This window comes from Leptonotus elevatus, chromosome 17, assembly GCF_054856555.1.
Source record: "Leptonotus elevatus isolate MCC_2025b chromosome 17, RoL_Lele_1.0, whole genome shotgun sequence".
In the NCBI taxonomy this organism is placed as follows: Eukaryota; Metazoa; Chordata; class Actinopteri; order Syngnathiformes; family Syngnathidae; genus Leptonotus; species Leptonotus elevatus.
In genome coordinates, this window is record NC_141255.1 from 7,535,623 (window position 1) to 7,545,298 (window position 9,676).

At 42.6% G+C, this 9,676-nt stretch overlaps 1 protein-coding gene across 1 annotated transcript; it reads right to left on the reverse strand.

The window, feature by feature from the left end:
- Nucleotides 1-77: 77 nt before the first annotated feature.
- On the reverse strand, nt 78-9,310 carry LOC147159562 (glycogen phosphorylase, muscle form-like). Its single transcript, XM_086058964.1, has 20 exons — nt 8,947-9,310; nt 8,174-8,275; nt 8,004-8,082; nt 7,824-7,927; nt 6,796-6,927; nt 6,557-6,668; nt 6,405-6,487; nt 5,460-5,603; nt 5,282-5,374; nt 5,066-5,212; nt 4,478-4,641; nt 4,287-4,401; nt 3,996-4,097; nt 3,174-3,321; nt 3,024-3,082; nt 2,085-2,226; nt 1,812-2,019; nt 1,596-1,730; nt 1,427-1,493; nt 78-667 (listed from the first exon to the last, which is right to left on the reverse strand). The coding sequence occupies exons 1-20, from the start codon at nt 9,187-9,189 to the stop codon at nt 518-520; spliced, it is 2,529 nt and encodes an 842-aa protein (XP_085915090.1). The 5' UTR covers nt 9,190-9,310; the 3' UTR covers nt 78-517.
- Between the last annotated feature and the right edge of the window lie 366 nt (nt 9,311-9,676).

Consider the following 9,676-nt stretch of genomic DNA (forward strand, 5'->3'; position numbering starts at 1 on the left):
TTACTGAACAGCGTGGGATCAAATCATTATTTCCACCCGCTTATCGGACCGTAATATATTTCACACTCACGTAGCTGTCGACTACATTTGCCATTTATTGACAAGGACAAACATGGACACAACATTGAAAAGGGACAACTTCAGTGTCAGACGTGCAAATCGTTACAGTACACGGATCTAAATGGTTTCCACGCAGTTTGTTTGAATACACATGACTCAACACAAAAACGGATCATATCTAATAGAGTCACTTAAAAGTATTAGTCGGTTTGTTATGATCATACGAAGCGGAATAAGACGGACAGCAGCAATGAATGGAAGACTTACAGTAGACTTGCCATCACAGTGGAGAAGTTTCCGGTGTTTCGGAGTGTTTTTTAAAGGCTTTCCGGTCTCAACGTGTGGACCTATTGAGATGTAAGTAATCCAAATAATGACTTATTTCTCTCTCTCAGTGCGGGATGACAAATTTAAGGAGCGTCAAGCGTGAGAGGCTACATGTTTGACTACGTGCACTTTAGCGGGGGTCGTCAGGGGCGGCGATCTTCTCCAAACTGGGCTCCATGCCCCAGATCTCCCTGGCGTACTGGGAAATGGTGCGGTCGCTGGAGAATTTGCCGGACGCCGCGATGTTCCGGATCACCATCTTGGTCCACTCTTTAGGGTTCTGTTAATACGCATGAATGGTATGAGGATATTTGTAGAAGTAGTTTGAAAAAGAAAAAGAAAAAATATGCATGCAAATTGTGTCAAAGTTCATTTTAAAATCAGGACTGACGCCATTTTGAAAATATAATTCATAATCTAATTCTGATATTTTTTGCTGAAAATATATTTTAACTCATTCGCTCCCAGCCATTTTCACTGAAGCAATCCCCTTCGCTCCCGGCTGTTTTACTGGATTTTGACTGATTTTGCAAGGCCCACAGAATATTGTGTTCTATTGCTTTAAAACAAGGAACCTACCAAAAAAAAAGAAGATTGCAATCTCTTCTTTCATCAGAAAAAGTATATTTCTATCTGTTTCCGTTTTGCAGCAATTTGCATTTAAAATATAGCTAAATTTCATCATTGTTCACAAATGTGAGTGAATTAGCTTTTTTTCTAACATGGCCCTGGTTGAGCTATTTTACTCTGCTGCCACCTACTGGCTGTTTGTGTAATAACTACCATTTCTTCAACCGTTCTTTGCAGTTGAGAGGCTGCATCGTATGCTCTAGCATTAAAAAAAACATACGTCTTTGGGACACTTAAAACATTTAAAATAGAACATATTTTTACGTTTTTGAGAGCAAATGAGTTTTTAAAAAAATACAAATTTTTATCATTTTCAATAAATCCTTTGACACATCTAAAAAATAAATAAATACATAAATAAATAAAAAGTATTGGAACAGGTGCTTGACGAGTCCATTTGGCTACTCACCTTGTAGAGGGCGCTCACCCTCTCCTGGCATTTCATGTAATCCTCGTAGTCTGCAAACACCTTGAACCTGTGGCGTGCACACGCACACACACACACACACACACATAAACATCACGGGTGAGATGGGAGATGAAAAAATATATATCAAAAGGAAGGTGGTGGCTCGGACCTGTCATGGTGCAACAGCATGTTAACCAGATCCTTGAAGAGGTCCACCTGCTGTGGGCTGAACATGCCGGCTGCGATCTGAGATACAGCCTGCTTCAACTCAGGGATGCGGTTGTAGTACGACATTGCGTCGTATCTGGAAAAAGACGAAAGTGACGTTAACATAAAAGCCCCTCCTTCCATATCAACTCGGACCTCCAGTGAATTTTGTCTGCACCCGGTTTTGTCCATAGCTTCCACATCCTTCACCCTCATGCCGAAGATGAAGAGGTTCTCCTCGCCGGCTTCCTCCGCCATCTCCACGTTGGCGCCATCCATGGTGCCGATGGTGAGGGCGCCGTTCAGCATGAACTTCATATTGCCGGTGCCGGACGCCTCGGTGCCGGCTGTGGAGATCTGCTCGGACAGATCCGCCGCCGGGACGACTGCGGACGCGAGAAGGGTTTAGCGCGGCGCCGAGGGGTTGACGGGCCGCGGGAATTTTTTTTACCTTTCTCAGCCAGAGTGACTCGATAGTTCTCCAGGAAGATGACCTTCAGGCGATCTCCCACAACCGGGTCGTTGTTGACGACATTGCCGATGGATGTGATCAGTTGTATGATCAATTTGGCTGTGTGGTAACCTGGAGCCGCCTGGACAGCAAAAGGTAAATAAATACAGATTTTTTTTGTATTATTATTCTTGACTATGGCCCCATAGAAGACCAAAACTGCCAAAATTAAAAATAAATAAATAATAAAACTGAAAATAAAAATAGATATACAAAATGTAATTAAAAATTGAATACAAAAAAATAGATATAAATTAAAAATATATATATATATCCATAAATAAATAAAAGTTACAAAAAAGAGATTCAAAAAATATAAATAAATGCGGAAAATATACAAAAATATATAAATATAATTAATCAATTATTAAAAACACTTTACTCTCACATTTATTTATTTCATGCTGCAGACGCTCGTCTACACGAAACGTTATTCAAATGAGGGGGCGGTCCTAAGCGTGTCTTTGCTGGACTCCGCCGTTGCAAACTGTCTTTCAATGGTCAAGTGAGCGGGTTGGCGAACAAGACTCGCCGACTTGGATGGAGAGCTCCAGCGATGGACGACGATCGTCCATCTTGTTGTCGAGCAACTCAAGTCGCAAGTATTTATTGATTGATATTTAATTCTATTTATATATTTATTTTTGTATTTCCACATTTGATTCGATTTTTTTGAATCTCGTTCGTTATTTGTATAATTTTATTTATTTATGGTTGTATATTTTGTTGTTTTTATTTCCATTTATATTGATTTTTTAAATATTTGATTTTAGATTTTTTTTTTTAATCAATTTTATTTTCACTTGTTCATTTATTTATTTTTAATTTTGACAGTTTTGGTCCTCCATAGGGCCCAACCGATTAATCCAACTTAGTCACCTTTCCTCCGATCATGACGGTCCTCGGGGTCCATGCCTTATTGGGCTCCTTCCTGATGCCTACATTTGAAAATCAAACCAAGAGGTTCATGCACTTTCTTTCAAGTGGTTTCTTTTTTGGGGGATTGTTGTCATTGGAGGAAGCACCCACGGTTGTAGAGCGTGATGATGTGCAGGCAGTTGAGCAGCTGCCTCTTGTATTCGTGGATCCGCTTCACTTGCACGTCAAACATGGAGCCGGGGTTGATCTTCACACCGTAGTGCTCCTCCAGATGGGCGGCGAACTTCATCTTGTTCTCCTGCGGTCGAGAGGTTAGCTCGGAGATATTCCATATGGGAAGAACCGAGTTAACTCATTCACTGCCATTGACGGCTATAGACGTCAAAAATTAATTTGAACTATTTCTATTCGTTTAACATTTTTTTCCACTTTTGTTAAAAAGAGTGTGAAAACCTAATTTTTTTTATTGTACATTCAGAACAGATATGAATTTGTGATTAATCGTGAGTTAACCAGTGAAGTCATGCGATTAATTACGATTACAAATTTTAAATCGCCTGACGCCTCCTAATTTTTAATAATATATATATATTTTTTTAATCGTGAGTTAACAAGTGAAGTCACACGATTACTTACAATTAATTTTAATCACCTAACGCCCCTAATTTTTAATAATCCTTTCTTCTTCTTTATTATTTTTTTTAAAGAAAACATTTTAAAAAGATTATAAAAAATTAGGGGCGTCAGGTGATTAGAATTTGTAATCTTAATTAATCGCATGACTTCACTAGTTAACTCATGATTAATCAAAAATTGTACATCTGTTCTAAATGTACAATAAAAATAAAAATCTTGTTGACAAAAGTGGAAAAAAATTTTAACTAATAGAAATAGTTCAAAATAATTTTTGACGTCTATAGCCGTCAATGGCAGTGAATGAGTTAATAATCATCGTGATATTTCCGACCTCACCTGTTTCACTTTGGCAACGTCTCGGATCAAGGCGTCGTCGTTCACGAACTCCAGGAGCCCCTTCAGTTGGTCCAGGTCCCGGATGTAGTCGTCCCCAATTCTCTAAACATTTTTTTAAAAACTCACTTTTTATAGGAAAACATCCTCAAATTTGCTAAAACCTCGACATCATGAAAAGTAGAGCTGAACAATTTTGACAAAACAAACAAAAATCGCATTTATTATACATAAATGTTTTGGTCCAATTTTAAAAGCGTTTTTGTATCTATATTCCTTTGAGGCACAACAAACCTCTGCGATGACATCAGCCAGTCCAGGGTTGCACATGAGAAGCCAGCGCCTGGGCGTGATGCCGTTGGTCTTGTTCTGAAACTTGTGAGGATCCATCTCGTAGAAGTCCTTGAAGCTACAAAAGTCACGGCGACGGTCGTCAGTGGAGCACGCCGGCGCAAGTCGAAGAGGATTGCGAAGGGCGAGCTTACACTGTGTTTTTGATGATTTCCGAGTGGATGCGGGCCACTCCGTTGACGGCGTGCGAGCCCACAATGCACAGGTGAGCCATGTTGATCTTCTTGCCGTCGCTCTCCTCGATGAGGGACATGCGGCGTACGCGTTCGCTGTCGCTGGGGTACAGCTTCGCCACGCGCTGCGGAGTCCCACCGAAAATATGACCCATATAGAAAAATCGAAGGATGCAAGCGACATAAAAAATAAAAATAAATCATTAAGTCAGTAGTAGTTAACCTGGGTTCGAGTCAACCTCAGAGGTTTGGCGAGTCAGTGTATAAAACAAATGTATTAGACGTAGAATTTATCACCCTCTTAAAATAATTGCCTACATCTTTTCTTTGTAAAATTTTGCCTAAATCATCTCCTCGTGATGCAAATGGTTCCATTTTTTGTGTTTCCTAAAAAAATGACTTAAGCGATTATTTTAAGAAGGCGTCAAGATGCGGGCTAAATGTGCTAATATGCTAAATGCTAATCATAAAAACGCCGCTGACTTACAGTCTTGGAAGGAGGAGAGAGGAGCGGGACACGAGCGTGCAGCAGCTACGTCCGTCAATTACCTCCAGATGCCTCCTGTTGATCTCGTAGACGATCTCCAGGTGACGGGGCAGCAGGTTTTGGAACAGATCCACGGGCCAGCGCTCCAGGGCCTCGGGCAGCACAGTGTGGTTGGTGTAGGCACAGGTACGCACCACTATATCCCAGGCCTGGGTTCACATTATGAACGTATAAGCGCGTTGGCGGACAATATTATCAAAAGTCCTGTCTTTACCAACCTTCTCCCACGGGAGCTTCTCAACATCCACCAGGATCCTCATCAGCTCGGGGATGGCTAAAGCGGGATGGGTGTCGTTCAGCTGGATGGCAACCTGCCCGACGTGCAGCACAAAATAAATAAAACGGCCGTTTATGCAGTCGTCACGTGGAGCTCCAGTCCACGTTGACTGTACGAACCTTGTCGGGCAGCGCGGAAAGGTCCAAGCGCACAAACTCGGTGGAGCCGAACTTGGACGCTTTGAATCGGCGGACGATGTCCTGGAGGGTGGCGGCGACCACAAAGTACTCCTGCTTCAGACGCAGCTCCTTCCCCTCAAAGAACTAATCGTGGCAAAAGAGTTGACAGATGATTTGCATTTTTTAGAGGGCCCGACTGATTTGGATTTTTTTATTAGTGTTTTTTGGTCAATGCTGGTTCCGATTTAGTGGATTAATAAAAATAAGAATCATTAAAAAAAAAAATATATATATATATATATATATATATATATATATATATATATATATATATATATATATTAGGGGTGTGAATTACCTAGTAGCTTGCGATTCGATCTGTATCACGATTCATAGGTCACGATTCGATTCAGATTAATCCCAATACGAATCTATAAGTCAATTATTGTGATTTTTGTTTTTTTTTACTCAAATTGAGAAAATACTAATCAATAAACTTGTACATGTACACTGTAAGGTTTGTATGAAAATGTACTTCAGGCTTATTAACTGTGGTCCACCGTATTTAACAAACAAACAAATCAAATTTGAAGGCTGAATGTTCCATTAATATAACGTTCTTCCATGCTTAAAGTGTGAACCCTAACTGTAATTAAGACATTTTGTTGAATATTTCCATCGAAAATTGACCTTTAAAAATCGATTCGGCTGCATATTGAAACAATACGAGAATTGTGCGCTGTGACATCGCGATATATTGCCGAATCCAATTTTTTAACACCCTTAATATATATATATATATATGATGAATAAAATAACTTATTTTTGTTTTCCCTTAACACCTACAACAATTTGAGTTATTGTGTATATAGATATATTTAAATAAATAAATAAAACAGCCGATTGGGGCTGAAAAAAAAATATCCGACACAGCAATTCACTCACGTTGTCATTTGGGTAGAGAACCCTGGAGATGTTCTCCGCCAGGTTCCGATCGAGCACCGCTTGGATGTAGCCGCCAACGTTAACTGATGACGGCAACATTGGTTTGTATGATCGAGGTTTGCGTGATGGCTGAGCGACGAGATGCTACTCACAGTCTTGGAGGTTAAAGTCACACGGGGCCTTGGCGGACCAAAGCCTCATGGTGTTGACGATGTTGTTTCGGTAGCCGGGCACTGGGGTGTCATAGGGAAGAGCCAGGACCACCTTGATCGAAAAGAGCACATGCGGTAAACTCTCCGGTTTGAGAAGGAATTCTGAATTTATTCATTTTTTTCCTTACGAGGCCACGAGGCCTTCACATTGGTCCCGCCCAGACTGTTGTCATACTTGCCTGCGTGTCGACCCATTTTACGCCCTCGGCCGTGTGTTCCACCCGTCCGTAGAAGTGGACCGGGCGCATGTACTCGGGTCGGGCCTTCTCCCAGGGATTACCGTAACGGAGCCAATCATCGGCTTCCTCCACCTGTGCCAGCACAGCATCATCAGTTTCTTGACTTTGTTATTTTTTGTGACAAATGATCCATCATGCACGATCACTGTATTAGAGAATGTGAAGAAATAAACCGGCTTCATGATTAATGTTGTGTGTCTTTAAGGGGGCGTGGCCAAGTGAGTGATGTCAGGGGCTGGAGTCTGGGGGTGAGTTTTGGTCAACTGGACTTCCTGGAGAGTGCTCTCATTTTGGCCCATTCATTAAACAGCTGAAAGTGCATCCGTGACAATGGCTCTCCTTGCCCGCATGCCAGGGCATTATTACAGTAGAGCGGACCCACACATACTCACAGTTTTATTTATTTTTTTATTTTATTTTATTTTAATTTTTTGTCCCCGTTTCACCTTGTTTTCCATGTAAAACACATTGAATATTTAAATAAATGTTTCTTTTTATCTTTTAAAAACAGCAATTTTTTTACTTCACTAGGGTGTACATGCGTCAACTAAACAATTATGAAATTAATCCACAGCTATTTTTGCATTCGATTAATCGTTCAGAGATTGTCCAACTCAAAATTTCAGCCTCTCAGCAGTAAATTTCTGTAGATTTCTGTAGTCCTCCATGAAAGCAAATTGATTATCGATGTGTTTAAGAGAAGAACGATATTTTCAAGCATGTACTTTTGGAAAGCAATGATTAACATTTTTGACTAATTTCTGACATATTACAGACATAGCCAGTTCATATCTGCAGTGTCAGTTTGAAATAAGGTCCTGATTTTCTTTGATATAGGGATGGAAATTAAAACTTTTTTTTAAATTCTGATTAATCAAAAAAATATATATAATAATCCATAATGAAAATAATCGTAAGTTGCATCCTTTCTAGAGGCTATTCAATTATAGCCTGCAAAGTTTTCATACCTGCCGGCCGTCGACGATTTTCTGATTGAATATGCCAAACTCGTAGCGGATGCCATATCCATACGCCGCCAGGCCCAGGGAGGCCATGGAATCGAGGAAACAAGCTGAGGACAGAGATGCGCTCTACTCAGAAGAACTTTCCCAAACGCCAGCGTGTAAAGGACAACGGCGAGAGCTCACCAGCCAGACGACCCAGACCGCCGTTCCCTAGTCCCGCATCTTCCTCGATGTCCTGCAGCTCCTCCATGTCGAGGCCCAGCTGCCAAACGACACCAAAGGGACACAGGTGACGTCATTAGCGAGTCAGCAGACGCCGGTCTCCGACCCTTACCCGTAGCTCCTGGCCTCACCTGGTATGTGGCCTCATCGCAGGCGTTCTCCAAAGCAAGGTTGACCATGGTGTTCTGCAGGGTGCGGCCCATGTAGAACTCCAGGGAGAGGTAGTAGACCCGCTGCATGGGGAGAAGAAAATGAGGAGAAGGGGTTGAGATGTTTTTAACACTGATTTGGACACGACATCCCTACTGGGGTCTTTTAGCCCATCTTATTTATTTATTTATTTATTTATTTTTTACAGCACATGGGTCAGACAGAAAATATGGCGCAGCTTGTTCTGTTTCCAGCGAGGCCATGCAGGGGAAGCAGAGGGCGACATCAACTGTTACGTAAGCAGTTGCCGTCGACGCTCTCTGCGGGATAAACAGGATTTATTGACTTGATTCGAGAAGAGTGCTATATATGGATGCGAAACGCACTCTCTCACTCATACTCTTTCTGACAACCTCTCCACCTCCCTCTCACTCACCCACTGCCTCAATCATTCTCCCCTTTCTCCCACTCTCCTGCTGTCTCCCCCATCCCACAGTCTCTCCCTCTATTTTCCCCCTCACAGACTCTCAGTACCTCTCTCCAACACAACACCCTTCCCCCCCCCCCCTCGCTTCGTCTGAATTGTCTTTTTCCTTCTCTCACTCTCTCCATCTTCCTGTCACTCTCTCTCTCTTTCTCACGCTCTGTAACACGCACACACACACACACAAACACACACTGCAGGGCCCCCGCCCCCCTCTCACTGGAGCGTACGTGCTGGACTGCGGCACCCGACCGACCCACGTCCGCTTACCTTCGGGTCCGTCTCGTAGTAGTGCTGCTGCGTCCGAATCCAGCGGCCCACCAGGTGGTCGCGGACGGTGTTGGCGAGCGCGAAGTAGTAGTCCCGCTTGGTGGCCACATTGCGGTCCTTCACCAGCGTGAAATGAAGATGTCGGTTGAAATTTAGCTTAAGGTCTGCGACGTTCTCCACGCCGGCCAGACCCCGAACCGAAATTTGTTTTCTTTTCTCCTGGTCTGTCAAAGGCTTAGACATGGTGACTAGCGGATTCGCGACGGAATTAGGAATTTGAATACCACCTGTGAAGCGAGCGCGAAGTCGGAAGTCGGCTCCTTGCGGTACTTATACGGCACGTCAAGTTAGCGGAAGCGAATGAGCCTCATTCCGGGTTGGGCTTGTCAAAATAAAAGCATTTCCGGTAAAAGCGACGCCCAACCCGAAAAGTGCGTCACAAGCCTCATCGTGGGGAAATATTGCCGCTATAATGAATAGTTTACAATAATGCTGGACAAACTTGGTCCTCGAGGGCCGGAGTCCTGCAGGTTTTGCAGGTTTCCTTTCTTCAACACATCAGCAAACTGCATAAGCCTGATGACGAGTCTCTTAACTCGTAGGACTCCGGAGAATATGACACTTAACGCCTTGTTTTTCATTATGACCTTTAAGTGTTTCACACACAAATATACCTTAGCAGCTCATCTCTGTCTTCGAAACCCAACTACAGCCCCTCTAGCTGTAGTTG

Bases quoted from the DNA above. Each gene is read 5' to 3' on its own strand.
- LOC147159562 (XM_086058964.1), bottom strand. From the start codon at position 9,189: ATGTCTAAGCCTTTGACAGACCAGGAGAAAAGAAAACAAATTTCGGTT. The intron at 5,213-5,281 runs GTTGGTAAAGAC...ATGTGAACCCAG, and splicing joins AGAAGCTCCCGTGGGAGAAG to GCCTGGGATATAGTGGTGCG. The intron at 2,227-3,023 runs GTGACTAAGTTG...TTTGCTGTCCAG, and splicing joins CCGTCATGATCGGAGGAAAG to GCGGCTCCAGGTTACCACAC.